Source organism: Pieris brassicae, chromosome 2 (assembly GCF_905147105.1).
Source record: "Pieris brassicae chromosome 2, ilPieBrab1.1, whole genome shotgun sequence".
Lineage (NCBI taxonomy): Eukaryota > Metazoa > Arthropoda > Insecta > Lepidoptera > Pieridae > Pieris > Pieris brassicae.
Genome location: NC_059666.1, coordinates 20,448,310 through 20,466,084, shown reverse-complemented (window position 1 = coordinate 20,466,084; position 17,775 = coordinate 20,448,310). Strand labels below are relative to the sequence as shown.

General features: G+C 31.8%; 1 protein-coding gene across 4 annotated transcripts in view; it reads left to right on the top strand.

The window, feature by feature from the left end:
* Positions 1-17,775, top strand: part of LOC123718713 — a 59,990-nt gene that overhangs the window by 34,643 nt on the left and 7,572 nt on the right. The window contains exon 1 of one of the 4 annotated variants that reach the window (XM_045675459.1): positions 7,014-7,076. The exons of the other annotated variants lie outside the window; for them this stretch is intronic. Within the exon in view, the coding sequence (XP_045531415.1) occupies positions 7,041-7,076 (36 nt within the window). The 5' untranslated portion in view covers positions 7,014-7,040. Of the gene's footprint in view, positions 1-7,013; positions 7,077-17,775 lie in introns of those variants that run through there. 4 annotated transcript variants of the gene reach the window in all.

The following is a 17,775-nucleotide window of genomic DNA, read 5'->3' as shown; positions in this document are numbered from 1 at the left end:
ATAAAAATGTAAATATATACAAAGTTGGTAACGTGAGATTGTTTCATAATTGCGTGAATTTTTAACAAAAAAACTGTAAGGCATCACGTGAATGTTTTATAAAATTATATACAGGACTGCGTATAAAGTTAAATGTAATATAATATAGATTTTTCATCTACGTAATCTTGCAAGTAGTACCCCTAGAAAATGTACAATTTACAATCAATATGTGAAATAGTACATGAAAGATGTCTTAACATAACGACAAATAAATATTTTATTTGTCTATTATAAAATTTATGTCAATTAGCAATTTTGAATGCGACCTCGTTTTATTAGTTGACGCAGTGTTTTAAATGTTAACACTATTATAAATATATATTTTTAGCACAGCTAATATATTTTATAGAAAATTGCAACATCTATTTTGGTTATTGAATATAATGTTTAAATGGTTTTATTTTAAATTTGTCAACCTATGCATATTAATTAGAGCAGTGTTGGCCTAGTGGCTTCAATCAATTCAATCACTTGAACGGTGAAGAAACACTTCGTGAGGAAACCGGCTTGCCTTAGACCCAAAAAGTAGACGGCGTGTGTCAGGCACAGCAGGCTGATCACCTACTTGCCTATTATTTTTACAAGTATCAGTTTGACAAATGATCACAAAACAGATACAGAAATCTGAGGTCCAGATCTAAAAGATTGTAGCGCCACATATTTATTTTACATTTTATTTTTATGTATAATCAGATAGCAAAGTGAACATTCAGCGCTTTTTGATTTCCCTTACAAACTGTGCATACCTTTATTTAACTTAATCAGAACCCTAGAGACAGAACATTCAGAACAAAGCATACAAAGATAACATTTGACAATAATTGTCTACACTTTTAATATACAATCACTTAAATATGTATTTTATCCCAACATCCTGTATTTGGATGTTATCTTAATACGCAATGCGATATATTTGCTCTCACTGATCATATCACTAATGGGATAGACTTATCATATACGTATAAAAACATTGAGATTAGTTTAGATAAGATTTTTCACACAACCTTGTTTCACTTTCACATTACCGAGGTTTGAATATTTGTAACATAGCGCCAGACTGGCATGATGTCCCCGGGATGGGCTCTGAAATGATGCTCGAAGACAGATTGCAGCTAGTAAAACTGTAACATAAGTCGGTACGAAAGCACAAGAGGTGATGCGAGTCCCGGCGGCCGACTCCGACTCGCCCATGCCATGAGGATATTTCCAAGCTGAAGATGCCACTCCCTTGCTGTTTAGCACCTTGATTATAGAACTGCCTGATCGCGTGATTGATAGGGAATTTATAGGGATAGATGCAACTAAAAGAACCATTTTCAATCATATACCTACTAATATAATATTTTAAAGGAAATACAATATGCGCAAACTCTAAAAGTGTTAAAATACATTTGCTTATTTCATTTCCTCCATAATATGCCCAGTTATTATTTAGTATATAAAGACCTATTGCCTATATAAAACCGTGAAATCATCTCATTACAGAGCAGTTATTGTGAGTCACGAGGTAGATAATTATATAGAAGATATACTAATTATGTAGGATCTAATTTATTCTTAATCCAAGAATGACTCTATATCATTATTATATTCCTTATGAGTTTCGTGTTTGTCTTAGGGCGCAAAACTCATGTATGTAAAGAAAATTGGCGGCCCGAAATAGAAGATATTTTAGTCAATTAGATTAGGCTGGATAAACACAGTAACAGTAAAAGATCGATTACAGTTCGGTCGCTGTTCGATCACAATATGGTAAAATATTATTAAATGTAAAACAAATTTGTATTCATACTATTCGTAACAGCCAAGTCGAATTAGATACGAAGAATATTTTACCAGACCAAGAACGAATATGCATATATGTGTGAAAATACATATTTCGATTAGAACTATATAAATTATGTGAAAAATCGATGTTTCCGATATCTCAACTGACATTATCGTATTGACGTATAATACTTTATCAAACAATCATTTGTGCTAAGGCCTGGTTTACTTACCATAAATTCTTGTAAAAGTATAGACAATATCGAAATTAAAAGCAGACTTTTGATAAAGGAAATGACGTCATTACGAGCATTACTAAAGCAACAATAAAAAAACAAATGTCTAACGCATGTTTCACTTAAATGCGTCAAAATGCTGACAGACGAGGGTTCCTTCCTCCATGCGACAGAATCACAAACATGCTTGTAAAGAACCTATTAATTATAACAAATTATTGCTATGTATGGTCAGCACTCAATGTCGTCAAGGGGAAAATAATTATTAATACTCAATAATACATACATAATAATTAAAATATAACTCTATGACGTGCGTACATATAAACATGTCGATAGTCGATAGCATTCAGTAAGCGCGTCTTTGTTAACGGGAATCTGTGCAACAGACTGGTTTTAGCCCTTGGTGTCTCAAACAACCTTGGCCTTTACCGCCGCACTTCCCCTAGCCACAAAGAAACCGACTTCTTAAAAACAACCCAGTTTACTCACCATCCCCAAGACTTTAAGGGCCTACGGCTGAGTTAACACTGAGGAAGGAGAAGTTTAACATTTTAACAACCTATTTGACACTCCTTCCCTCAAGAAGACCAATCCACCGGATTATTAAATCACATAATTGAACATATGCCGTGGCCACTTGGCCGTGTCATCTCAATAGCTTGTAACCATCATGAATTCTACATGTATTGTCAATGGTTCGGTAGGTGAATCTCTATATGGAATCCGTGAACAAAGGCCGGTATTTCAAGTGATATATATGTTACAGGCATGTACTACTTGATTGACATCCATTGTTTCTAATAAATAGCCTTACAATACTATGATAAGTTTTGCCCCTATAATACCATGATGCATTTTTATGAATATTGTTAAGGTCCCTGAACGCTTCTGCTCTCAGCATGAACACGATAAACTCAGAAATTTTTTGAACGGTTCACTTGTACTCGTAAATAGTGAGATTCCTGAGAAAAAGTTGTGCTGCAATAAGCCAGAGGTATATCAGTCTTTATAAGGAATAAATCTCGGTACAGATACCGGCAAACATCTTGAACAAATGTCCTTGCCTGCGCAGAAGCGATTTTTAGGTATCACTGGGAGAGTGACGTGTCGAACGGGTCATTGGTAAATCATTTGACGTTTGTGTCCCGCGCTTTGATCGATGCGCAAAGTTTCCCTTGTTTAATGCTCAAGAAGTTTGCCGGTATCTCTACTTGTAGTTGGTATAGCTTAAATGAATTAATCAGCTGCTAACGCAAAACATGTCAGTGCACTAGTAGTAGACTTTTCATTCGCGCCAACAAAGTGTGACAGATAACTCTTGGAATCCTGAAGATACATAAGTTTTCAAGTGTTCCAATATTTTAATGCAAATTGTATACTATTATAAAATACTTGCGTAAATACTGCTTAAAATTTTCTTGCTTTATGTTTAGCATACTTTAAGTACTGTAGGTTGATTACGTTACAATAGAGCTAGAATTTATGAGCCTCTATTCGTTAGACTAATGAAATAATTTAATCTAAATACCAAACGATATTTATGGTTCTTTCAGATCATATCAATTCTAATGACAGTTTGTCATTCGATGACACATGTCACGCTCACAGCCGATAAAAGAACCCATTGTCTGTTGCGCAGCCATTTTGCGGTTCATTAAACGGATGCTAACAACTTATTGCTATGATTATTGAAGCAATTATTATTGTAAACATTACCAGGAAGCGTAAAAGTCTTCTTTCTTTCTATTAAAATTTTAATATTCATTTTCTGTTAATTAATTGTAACATGTATCAATAACGTTCTATATTTTTTCAACTAAGACTGAATTACAATGCTAAAGATTACCGTAAATCACTTAAAGTGTCACACGTCTCCTTGTTACCGTTTGCGAAATGTCACTAGCACTTAGGATTCTACGGTGACAATTTACACTGAAAGACAGAACCACGACACGTGTGGTTGTGATTTTTTTTTTATAGAACAGGGGGCAAACGGCAGGAGGCTCACCTGATGTTAAATGATACTGCCGCCTATGGACACTTTCAATACCGGAGCGCTCGTAAGTGCGTTGCTGGCCTTTTAAGAATTGGTACGCTCTTTTATGGAGGATCCTAAGTCTAATTAGTTTGGTTTCACATAGTAGTCGTGCGCGATAAAAATTAAAAAAACGCTCAGTTGTGGAACGGCTGACGTCATTGTTCAACGGCATTTAGTCCAACCCGCATTGACACGGTATGATACGACATGACATTTGTCCAATCACAATCGAACGGTTTCGTCTTGCTTCTTGCTATTTCCATACATACTTCCTTCCAATATCAATAGATGGGTTTTACAGACAAACCCTGCAAGGCTGACCAGGCATGATGGTACGACTCGATAATAAGATTAGGAGTATTCTCAATCCATAATATGATTAATTACCGTAACATGAACGTAGCAATCATATACAAATATTTTAGTTATATAATATACGATAAAAATATTCATTTAATAAAATAACCAACGATAAAATTACATAATTCTTCATCACAATCTGGTATAACAATACAGTTGTACACACAGTCGATAAGATGTATTTGAGAAAGCTCGTAAAAGCCAGGAAGCGATAAAAGTGAACAATTATTAAGTTTGAACTAGTATTTGAAGGGTCACTAACACGTCTAATAGCCAGCTATTTATAACATATCGGTATTAGCTTAGGGTTGGCACTTTATTTTAAATTTCAGTTGAAGCTTCAATCTATGAATAGAGTTAGTCCTCTCAAACACTGTAAAAACGAAAATTTAAGAAAATCATTTACAAAATTTAAAAGTAGATTAGAGTAGATTTGAGTGGGACGATTAGTGGGTTGCGAAACATTTGCGAGTCGCACAATACAACTAATACCAATATTGGTCATCTCCATACTGGTTTAAAAAATCTGTCTTATGGTAGGAGACCTGTACTCAGAAAGAGAATACGGAGCGTCAGCGTGAAAACGATTCAGACACTACGCCAGAAAGGAAACGATGATCGGGACAGCGACGCTGTGCTTCGCACTTGTATTTTTTTTAATATAATAGCGGTTTTCTGTCGGAGTATTTTTTCGCGCGTGCGTCTATTACAGAGGTCTTCCCCGTAATAGCGCAGAGCCCCGATCCGCCCATGAACATATGTTATATGACATAGACATCAAAGTCAAAAATGCCTTCATCTCATTGTAATCTGTGCTTATAAAAATAATTTAATATAATAGTTAGTAAAAATTACAACATTATTCTAACAGTATCTGTTTAATGATTTGCCAAAACCACTCTTTATAATTCAATACATTGCACCTTTATATATCTTACCCAAATAACTATAAAATACATGTAATCATTATAAAAATGCCATGTAAACGTTGATAATTAAAACAAACACAGATATCGCTCTAATCAGAAATATAGGTATTTCCACACAACTCCAAATAGTGTAATATTACGAATTCGAAATACTTTTATGTTCAGAATAGGTTAGTTAAAGAAAAGTTGGAGACCAGGAAAGTAAATTCAAATTCAAAATTCTTTATTTGTTCAGATATATGTACAATACAATTCAGATAGAGGCCTCCCTAGTAAGTCAGAGACCTGTGACAGGGAAGCATCGCTCTTCTTTAAATTTACAAAGTTTAATCAACCAACACAATTGGTTTAAAAAAAAAGAAAAATAAATAAATAGAAATAAACAAATATATGAATATATTATGATGAAAATAGTAAATGCACTCAACAATTTTCTGGTCATCTTATGTATATCTAGAAAAGCCTATACCCCGAGGGCCTTCAGAGGTGTATACAGACACAATTGTTTATTGTCAAACTAGTTTTTATTCACATTAGACATTACTATGAACGTCACTTATTTTATTAATTAATTAATTAAATACAGATGCTTATGTGACGATAGATCACAACTCTTTTTAATACCAAAACTCGCGGTTATCTTTAATATTAATTCAAAATTTCAGGTCCTTGTTCCTTTTGAAAATTCCTTCTCACAGCTCATGCTTCTGAGGCAATTCGTTTAGGATCTCCGTCATGAACGACCTACCTCTTGATCGTTATTTAAAACTCTTCTACATAAACATTTCTTAACCATATCCCATCTTGCTCAATCGTGACTTTTGTAATTCTTGTATTTGTTATTCTTTTGTATTGCATCGTAATACATGAATCCGTGAGATTAACCTTTTAGTTTTTTTGTATTATTTTAGAGTAAAGTTGGTAAGTCTATATCTTCTTAGTCTTTATAAGATTTGGTTATTAATATTTAATTTTTAAGTTAGTTTTTCCTTACTTTTTGCCTGGAAGAGATCGCTTGTTAACGATAAGGCCCGATGCATCCCTTATAATTTTTAAATTCTTTTTCTTTAAATGTAACGAAGTGTTTACAAATAAATTTAAAATAAATATTATTACAACACTTAAAAACAAAATGACTATTGACTTTAAATAAATCAAAAAAATATAAAATTCACAAGACATCATAATTTTTAACAATTACATAATAAGAATAAACTCACAACTCTGTATTGAACATAAATGTATAGTTCCTTTACTTAAACATTCATAGCCAATCAAAATAAAAGACAGCACAACTTTTAGAAAAGCATCTATTACCGATGAAAAACTACATAAACTTTTATGATCATAATTTTACATTTTCTTTTCGCGCGCTTTTTACTGGTAAACTTTTCTGAGCACTGACGTCGTTACCATGGTTACAATAATAACGAGAGTAACAAATCCTATACTAACTTCGGTCCATAATCCGATATACCGACAAGGCAATGAAAAACACAAATAAATATAAAAAGAAATTATTAAATTGTACAATACGATATAGATTTAACAAATAAACGTGATATTTCCATGTAATCGTAATCGTCAAGTTACATGAGTCAGTTTTGTAATCACAGTCGATACGTCAGTGTAACTTGTCGATTCTGTAGACATTGTTGTGTTTAAATGTCTATTACAAGTATTAAGCGATACTTTGAACATGTAAGTCATTCTTGATTAATCCTATATAAGCCGTTATAAGCATATTCGTAATTTGTGAACATGTGCACATGTGTCAAAAGTCACATCATTTATTTCAATTAGGCAATTTATAAAAAGGCACTTTTGGAAGTTAAGAAATATGAACTATTACTACTATGTACACTAGTTGCCCTTCCAAAAAGTAGCTTCATATGGAAAAGAATAGACAAGAACATCCATAATTACTTTTTTATAGGTTTTACAATATGTTGTATACATTGATTTGATAATAATATGTGAAGACCATGTACCTAGAACAAAAAAACTACTATACTAAGACAAAAAATAAACGCATGCTGTTTTAAAAAACAATGCAGCAGATATTATTATGAAGATACATTGTGCTCACATACTCACAAATATTGCAACTATAGACTTTACATTATTGTTTATAAAAAATAAAACAATTAATATCCAGTCAAGCACTACGAAGTCAATATGTTAATATTGCTGACAGTTCAAATAGATGCATTAACCCCCTCAGGTTCGTTTAGCGTCCAATATTCGCTGCTCAAATGGAACTGTCTTTATGACAAAAATTTGACTATAAATTCACCAAACAATACATTTATAGATTAGTTTATTATACCATTCCAAGATTTATAAAAAAAACTAAAATAGACAAGATCACTGACCACGCACAAATATTTTTTTCCATGCCACCACTATTCATGCAACTATTGAGTTTAACAATCTATTCAATTTATAACAACTAATATTTTTATTATTAATATTATAGTCATTAAAAATATAGATGTCATAAAACGCCACCATCATACGCAGTTATTGCATTAGAGTCCATCAACCAAAAAAATCGCAAGCGTATCCGAAACTGGTCCACTGCTATCGTATCATATATTCCCTCAGGAGACTCTTCTAAAGACTCACTCCGTAATAGGTTATATTTACAATGTAGTTCCATGTTTGTTGTATGAATTTGAAACTTTTTCCCATGAATTATGAAAGGTTTGTGATCGCATGCGCATTTCACACGATCAATTCAAATAGGTCGCCTGTCAGACTAGTTTATGTTCCGTTGACTGCCGACTTCGCATCTAACTCAGTCAACTATTCATTAATTTACCGGTTAAACTAAGTGTTTTGTAAGGCAACAGTTTTAGTGTAACCTTTTCACTATTGAAACATTTCGATTAAACCATTAAAGTTATTTAGAAACGAGACTTCGTGACTCCCGTCTATTAAAAACGTATTGGGTTTTACACAAGGCGGTCATAGTTCGCGGTTAGGCCCAATTCTTTTACCTTTATCTTACGCGTGGCTGTGTGTGATTTTTTTTTAATTATATGAGAAACCTATAGTGTTAAGTAAGCTATGATCAACTCAGAGGTCGTGTGTTCGAAATAAGACGAGGCAGCAATATAATTATCTGTCTTAATGTGTAATTGCACGGTGAGGGAACATAGAAGAATAGCTCTTAATAAGATTCAGTGTCTAAGGAGGTCAAGCTATGTATGCTATTTATCATTCCAATTGCCCCTACTTTCCGAAGAACGCGTATTGGTTAGAGTCTGGTGTGAACTAGGTCTGGACATCCATAGCTGCTCCTCTCACACTTTAAAATCGATTTTCGTTTAGATTTTGTAAATTTAATCGTTTTGTTTAATATTTGTATTATCCCTTCGTGTACTTATGTTTGCCTTTAAGTGCTTGTCACATTAAACATTGTATATGTGGTTCATTCACCAATGTATCGGTGTGCCGAGCGTTGGCAAGCTTTTATTAATAAAAAAATATGTCAGATTCAATACATTTTGACGGGAATCATACTTAGCACAGCGTATCAAAGATGAAGAAAAGATTCAATGAAATACAAGATATATACGGTTCTTGCGATACTTTATTGTTATATATATGTTATTGTATATAGAAACATAGTACAAAAAGTAAGCCATTATCTGTTTGTACAATAGAAGTGTGTATGTAACTGCATTATACAGTAGTTGAATTTAATAATAATAATAATTTATTTGCAAAAATATGGTACAACAATGTTACTGTAGTATATCTAACGTTCGAATACAATTAGATTATGAGTCATATCATCACATTATTAAAATAAATAATTACGTTATCAAATTATATAATATTATTTTTAATGTTACGAGCAAATTTTCAATAATATAATACATTTTATGGAAAATTGATACATAATAGATTTTTAAAAACTGTAGCAGAAAGATTTTTGCTAAATTATTATAAACCATTGAAAATGTGTTTTCCTATACAAATTTTAGATTATTTTTTGGCATAGCCAATTTCTCCCCATGTCTACTTTGACAGTTGTCCATTACTGTTGACTTAAAAATATTTATGTTTTTGTGAACGAATAAGAACATTTCTAAAATATACATATACAACAGCGAAAAGATAAAATTTTCAGCTTACAGCAACACAGTTTTCTAAGGTTGCCACAATTTTCTGAATGCTTCATTAAAAAAAATTACACTAGGTAATAGCTCAAGAGTACATATTCGTCTCAAAAAACTCTGCAATTTATTTTTTCCAACATTATCCAATTAGATTGCGCGAAAAAAAAATTCAAAAATAATAAGTAATATTGATTTGTACATTTAAAGTGAAAGTTGTTTGACGCTTTTACTTTTATTCTATTTGGGTTGCCATAACAATATTCAACATACATTATTGTTTGAATATTAAAACAATAGATGGAGGCGGGCCATGCTAAATTGACTAACTATTGTATGACTTCAATAACACCGCGTGGAATGAATAAATTTTGTATATTGACCGATGATTTTTATTCCGATTGATATAGAAGAAAGTTTGTTTACAAAATAATACAGTTTCCTGTTAGTTAGTTAACATAATTTTCATTAGTAATTTCGACATTAAACGAAGCATAGATACAAAATTTGCGCCAACTGTAAATTTAATACACAGAGCATGGTCGCCACTTTATAACTATTATCTATGCTAAACTAAGATGTTACGCCACGGTGTTCTTTTCAACGTAAATAGTCGGGTTCAATCAAAGCCGGGTAAAATGAACTGATGTACTTGGACTAATAAAAATATCAGCATATGTTTGCACCCATGCTTTAGAAAGATGGGAGCCTTAACAAAGTCCATACAATAATTACATGTGTGTAAAAGTTTAATTTAACTAAAATGTAAGCAATAAACTGTCACCATTAAAAACTTTAACTAAACAACTCGGTCAAGTTCACTTAATTACATTGAAATACTTTCAAAAACTGTATTATGATATGTTTAATAAATTATATGTTTTCTTTAACTTTAATTATATCCCAATATAGTTTTAACTACAGAAGTATAAATAATTTATCAACGTCTTTATAGTTATTAAACTGTCCTAGGTTCGATTTCTAGTGAATCTAAAATATTGTCGACATTGCACCCATTTTTCATACAATTGGACATGCGATGCATGTCTCTATTAGTTCCAAATAGGTACACGGAACGCCGCTCAAGTTATGCATACAAAATTGTTGCTATAATACGTTTTCGTTTTTGTGTATTGTTCGTGATACAGGTGCAGCTTACAAATTACAATTCGAAGTAAAAAAAGGCGAAAATGTTAAACAAAAGACCAAACAGCACTTTTTGTTTTATTGTGATTGATAGTTCTGTTCCGATCATAACATACTTTTCGTTTGCCATCGTTCATATCGTTTGTATGTTTGACCCATGCCGCTTTAGAAAGATAGAAAACGTTAAAAATCTAAAAGAAACTACGATAGTTAAATTGCAAGTGTTTATATGAACTAAAATAGAAAAAGATTGTTAAGGTCAGCTATAATATGTTAAGAAAATCATTCGATAGGTACACATAAGTTCTCACCCCTAGGCCCAAAGGACATGTAAACAAGTATTAAAATTCTTGGAATTCTTTAAAAAAAACACGGTCATGTCACGTACGAGAGCTTAATGTCAACTGCGATGCAGGTGCTTTGTAACGGGCTAATATTTTTTTACGTGCGAAATTGATAAACTTAAAGCTGCATTAATATTGTATTAAAATAGCATTTTGCCTTGTAAAATATGTCGAAGTAATAAAGCTGCGTTGTTTTATACCTTTTAGTTATTAAATTAGTCCAACACAACCCAATACAAAGTACGTAAAATAAAAAGTAGTTCTAGAAATATTTCAATATATAGTTGTTTATTTTCTTAACAAACACTTAAATTTCATAAATTCACATGAACTGTTATTTTCTAGTTATAAAACTATACTTTATAGTTATGTAAGACGTGACTCAGATTAAAAACACTTTTTATTTCAGGTTTTTATAACATTTGTGGATAAATGAAGTTATATAAATCTTTATGAATTTAATGGTTCTTAGTTATAAGTACTATATTATGGACAGGAAGGCAACGTTCAAAAAGTCACTACTATATTAACATTTCAGGCATCAAATAGCCCAACCCGCGAGACTAAACCTTAAGGAAAAGATTTTCGCATCCTATTTTCATTAAAAAAATCAGCTTTCTGCGAACGTATCGTCGATTTTTATCAACGATATGGATTTCTTATGTTCTCGAAAACGGCATGCTGAGCTAATAGGTACACTATTATAATCTATTAAGAAAACAATAATTAACCTATTTCGAAGTCACGTTTTCTCTTATGTGATATTAATTACAATATTAAATTAATTTGATTTATGTACTACTGTGACACCTTTTATTATATACAAAATGTACTTTAGCGCTTTTCAGTTTGATACGTATCAAGTGGAGTTATGAATAATATTATTGTATCATGTAAACTTATTTTTTTTACTTATTTTTAATCATAATGTCTATTGATACAAATCTCCGATGCAAGGTTGATTATAAGCGCCAACCAAGATACTAAAACTATTTAATAATTGTGAAGAGGCAATCCACTTTATTAGTATTATTATAAATTATATTAAACACTCTTATGTTATAAATAAAAACGTTATTCTTAAAAATCGATATACACAACAAGATTTAACATATTTTAAGGTGACTTAAAATATTCCACTGGATATTTTTTCCGTAATTTTTCATGCACGCAACTGCTATTGTTTTAATAAATCACAGGTGCAGCTTTATGTAATACGAATTAACAGCATTAGTCATATCTGATTCATCGATTATAGTCTTTGACTAACCGGTTTATGTGGGGCAAACGTATACTGCTAATTGCCGAATCAGAAACGCTTAAACTACTACGGATACAGACAATGCCTCTGTGCTCACGAGTATTTACCTCTGCGACTCTGTGGCTTAATCCTAGGCCGGCTGTCATTCTCTAAGGTCAAACTCAGACATAATATAGCTTTTTACTTATTTATTTAACAGATACATAGTAGAAAAAAGTAGTAAAGTAGTGGTAAAAAAAATAAAGTCTGAAGATTAGATCGTAGAACTGGTTCACAGATAACAAAAATATTATTTTTTCACAGACATGTAAAGGATAAGTAAAATAATATGCTATTTAAAAGTTTACAAATAAAAATACGACAAAAACTGTATTTACTTCAATTATTGATTATCATAGATTAATCATAAATACACTTCAAAATTTCTCGGTCGTCCAAAGCTAAGGAGGAAAAAGGAAGGCTTAAATAGGTCTAGCTTTCCTAGGTTATACAAGAAGCCCTTATAACCCGTTATTATATACGTTACATATTTATCGTGAAAGTTAGTGAAAACCTGTGGTGTACTAAGTTTTCTGTCCATAAACGTCAAGCTGTATCCACACTTTCCACTCAGCATAAATCAGGAAATGTTAACGTCAAGTTTTGAATCTACAAATCCTAAAGAACTGTCAGTGTCAAATTGTTGAAATCTTAAGGTCCCAGTTATCCGGTATTTTTAGTCGTGCATTTTTATATGTACTTCTGGAATGCCATTAGAGAATTTCCTTTGGTGTAACTACCTCACACAACACACACCAAACCACCAGATTCCAGGCGTTAAACTACCAAATATGCGAGACAAAACCTTAGGAAAATGTAGATCTAAAAGAATACGTTTTCTAACCCTCAGGCCAACTACATTGCTCGACCAAGCATAATTACCTAACATACATAAAAATTCCATATATAAACATCCCTGCCGTGGGAACGAAACATTTCTTTATGATTTCTCACAACCTAATTGTGATTTAATGAAATGGTGTAATTTGGGCTTTTGAAGTAATTGTTACGGTAATTATCTATTAAAATGGCGGTTTGAGACTAACTTTCACCTGTCAAGATGCTTTATTGGTTTGACAGAATACTTTGTGATGTTGTAAAACTTGCGTAATTCGAAAGCGGAAGGTTATCAAGAATAATTGTAAAATATATTTTAAACTTAAATATTTATTTTTGAATAAAAATACAGTTAATACTCTTTATATTTAAAAATATTACATCATATTGTGTTACCTTATCGCTAACAAGCAATCTCGTCCAGGCAAGCCTAGAAAGAAAAAACCTTAAAAAAAATTCTAAGGGTCATCCAAATCAACGAAAATAAAATTACAACATATATACCACCTGACTTTTCAGAGACTAGCAAACTCCTTAGGTCGTACACCTATTTTTACATTAATAAATTCATATCTAAACAGTATTGGGAAAGATAAAAACAAATCAAATTTTATCTACCATCAGCAATCTTTCGTATGATTCAGTATTCGACACTGTTTCAACTTTACAAATGATTTTAGAGAATAATTAAGTACACCTACGTCTGATTTATAGGTCAACGTGTTGGGTACCTTACTTGGGTCCATTAGCATTTCATTCTTAATAGGTCTTTGATGTAGGTATCATCGCATTGCTCTCGTCCGTAATCTATATTATTATTTATATCTTTGGTCATTAAATAAGCCACGAATCTTAAATATAATTTAATTACTATGTATAAATATAGCAAAATCCCTATTTCAATTAACTTCTAAAATCAGGGTTTTCTATAATGATTGAAGCTTAGAATGTCAATTTTTATTGTTACATATTTCTGTTTTAATATTATTGACGTACAACTTATAATAAACAAAAATAAATTGTCTTTTATGTAAATGTAAGGATTAGACTATGATGTCATCAAGTTAAGAAATATGTTTTATAAAAAAGGAAAATAAAACTGCTTCGATGCCATTTTTGGCGAGACCGGCCGGAATGATATCACTTTGGGTTCACGGCTAGGAGATTGCATATTTATTAATTTTTTATACCAATTCTAAGCTGATATGTCCAATGTAAACTAGACGCTATTATTGTCTCATGAGATGTGTATCTTGAACTAGAGATTGGAGACGATACGGTACCTATGACTATCAAAAGGAATTACTATACGCGTCGCGGTTGTAATAGAATCAAAGTAAGAAAATATATATAAGAAGATTTGGAGAATAGGAAATTCCTATTCTCCAAATCTTCAAAACCATATGTCGTGTATCTTCGAACTAAACTTCGTCCTTCGGGTTTTATTAAAGTCGTTGTAAATTTATTGGAGCAAAATAAACCGCGTGATTCATAGAATTATATTTTTAAACATATTACTATACCTATACGCTATAAATTAAAAAAATATTACAATAGCTGCCACATTTATATTTTATTATATTTAATAACAATAGTATGTACTTGACCGAGTTTGACATAATTAACAAAACTTGCTCAATACATATGTGTCCCACATTGTCTGTTGATAATGCCCCCATATGGGAATTACAATTACGCAAGTAATCGAATTTGAACGTAATTTTTTTAAATTATTTCTTTAAAGCAAAAAGTTTTTAAGCCCGCAACCGAAAATCTAATATTATACCGGTATACACCCCACAACGACAAAACATTTTTGATTTTGCAGAGATTATAGTTTATATGATAAAGACAAATTCGAATATATAAATATTCAAACATTTTAGTTAATTAATATTAAAGCTTTATTAATTAATCCATACAACAATTGTTTATTTCACATTTCTTTTGCTTAAGTATCAGTTGTGTTTGTATAAGTTTTAGTTTTGTTAATTCTAGTTGTATGGCCACTTTAGGATAAAGGCGATTTTAGATTTCTCTTTGTCTTGAGCAACAGTTTTCCTCCGCTAGTTCTAATCTATATCTATCCAACTTTTCTTTTGTCATCCCATACATCTCTTTCTTGTAGGTCCATACCATTTTGTTGTTTCAAGTGTCCATCTTTTATCCCGCGCTCTAGATATATAACCTGCCCATTTCCCTTAAAGCCTTAGAGCGAGTACAAGAGCATCTGTAAGTTTTGTTGTGTTACGAATTACTTTTGTTCAATTGAGAAACAATTTTGCGAAGCTCGACGGACCGGACAAAGTACGCCCTTGACTTTTCTCAGACTAAAAGACCCTTTTGAATGACCAACTGATCAAACATTCCGCCTGGTTAATATTATCGCGGGCAGACACGCTTTGAACTGCTCCGTAGATTAATCTAATGACAACGTATGATGAACTAATTCTTTAAACGAAAAATATTATTTTAGAGATCATAACATCTTAATCATCTCCCTGATAAAAATGAATCCCTATTTCCCTTGGTCACGGCATCACGCGTGAACGGCTGGACCGATTTCACTAATTCTTTTTTTGTTGTGTTTGTCAGGAGAAGGTTCTTACGAAAGAAAAAATAAGAAAATTGCGCGGAATATTAGACAATTTAAGAATACTTTTGTTACGATACCAATTTTTTTTTCAGTGCATAGTGCCTTTACAATTCATACTTTTTTCATGAACAATGTTATATGCAACCTTATGAAGTTGCATATAACATTGACAGAATGCGTGCTGCAAATATCATCAAAGAGGATGTAAAAAAATTACCGTTTAAAATAAATGCTTCGATCGGAGTTATTATATTGATAAAATACATATAAAATAATTACAGACACTAATTGTTTGTGGCATTAATCTTGAAAATCCATGTTATTCACATGGCCAGTTATATGTCGCCTGTTTCCATGTCAGAATACCAACAAAACTATTTATATACGCGCCAGAAAAACAAACAAAGAATATTGCATAAGGCATTAGAATAATAAACACTTTATTTCTGAAATATTTTTTTTAGTTAATTATACCAATTAGAAATTAATAATCATTGTTAAGAAACGTCTGTCGGGTCCGGTAGTTAACTACATAAATATATAAAGTATTTTCTGACTGTTATTTACAACATAACAAATAATTGGTAAGGAAAATAATGATTAAATGTTTTTTCTTCTAACAAAGACTATTTTAGACGGTTAAAGCATGAAAATACAGGGGCTCTAGGCTCGGAATATGATTTTGTCCCATTCGGTGTCGACACCCTTGGTCCGTGTTAAGTGGAAATAGCTAAAAGGTTTGTCGACATCACAGTAGACCAAAGCTACCTCGGATAATGAATTAGTCTAGATGTTCAAAGGGGGAATGCTGCCAGTATCTTCGGAACCTTGCCTAAAGGGACTCTTTTTTATCATATGTTTTAGTTATTATTATATATATATTTTAAGGTTTTTAGTTTTAGATTCAAAGAATGTTATATTTGCGTTTCTTAAATAAAAGATACAGCTCGAACTTAACGTAACTAACTCTGCGACCAAAAACGTGTAAGAATACGTGTTGTATAGATATATAATTGACTCATAAATTTAAATGACATACTCGATATCCAAGCTTTAATTAATATTTTTTAACAATTCAAAGGTAAAACTAACATTACTATAGTAAAACTACATCTTTCATGTATCAAGTTTTGTCTGATTCGTGTGTCGCCTCAATTTCACCGTGTACCGGTCTCACCGACCTGAATTCCAACTCTATGGTTATTATTAACTAGTTGACCGCAACTGTTAAGGTGCTGTGTTGGTCTGTTTGCTTTTATGTATAGGAAGTCGAACCAAATTAAAGAGGCTTGTTTTTCAAAGTATATTTTATGAGTTGTATGTTCTTTGAGATTTAGAACGAATTAAAAAAGTATGGGTTTTTTTTATATTTACGGAAGGGAAGTTCAATAGGAAGCGACTCGTTTTACAGAGCAATTTTGTTTGATTAATGATTATTATTATAGGTTAGTTAACGTTATATATGTTATGTGGAAAATAGGATAATAATATACTTATTTCGTCGCAATGCAAATAACAAAACAAAATTGATAAAATAAAAGAAATATTAAATTTATGCAAGTCAAAATTATACAATAACATTGATCTAATCGATTGATAATCCTCATTCACAGACGAAGCCATCTTCTACAAGTTCATTGATAGGTACGTTCTTTAACCCGTTGAATAAGCAATATAGAAACAATAGCCTTCAATCATATTGGCTAATGAGATGACCTTGCTATATTCTCATATTGTCTAGTCTAATTGGCTGTCCATCTTCACAATACGTTTATCTATGCAAATTAGCTCAATTGCAGCTAGTACCTGCACGTAGCTCGGTTCGGCTTGGCTTTTTCGCTACTGGGGTTTTTATATAGAACAGGCCAAACGGACAGGAGGCTCATCTGATATTAAGTGATACTCATAATAATTGCAATTACCGATCTTGCTGGTTCTCTAGAATCGTATCTGTTTGAATACTGAGTAGTCCGCGGAAAGAAGTGTCTTAAAAACTTTAATTTTTACATCAAAGAACTTGATGATACAAATATAATCGTCCATTAACATT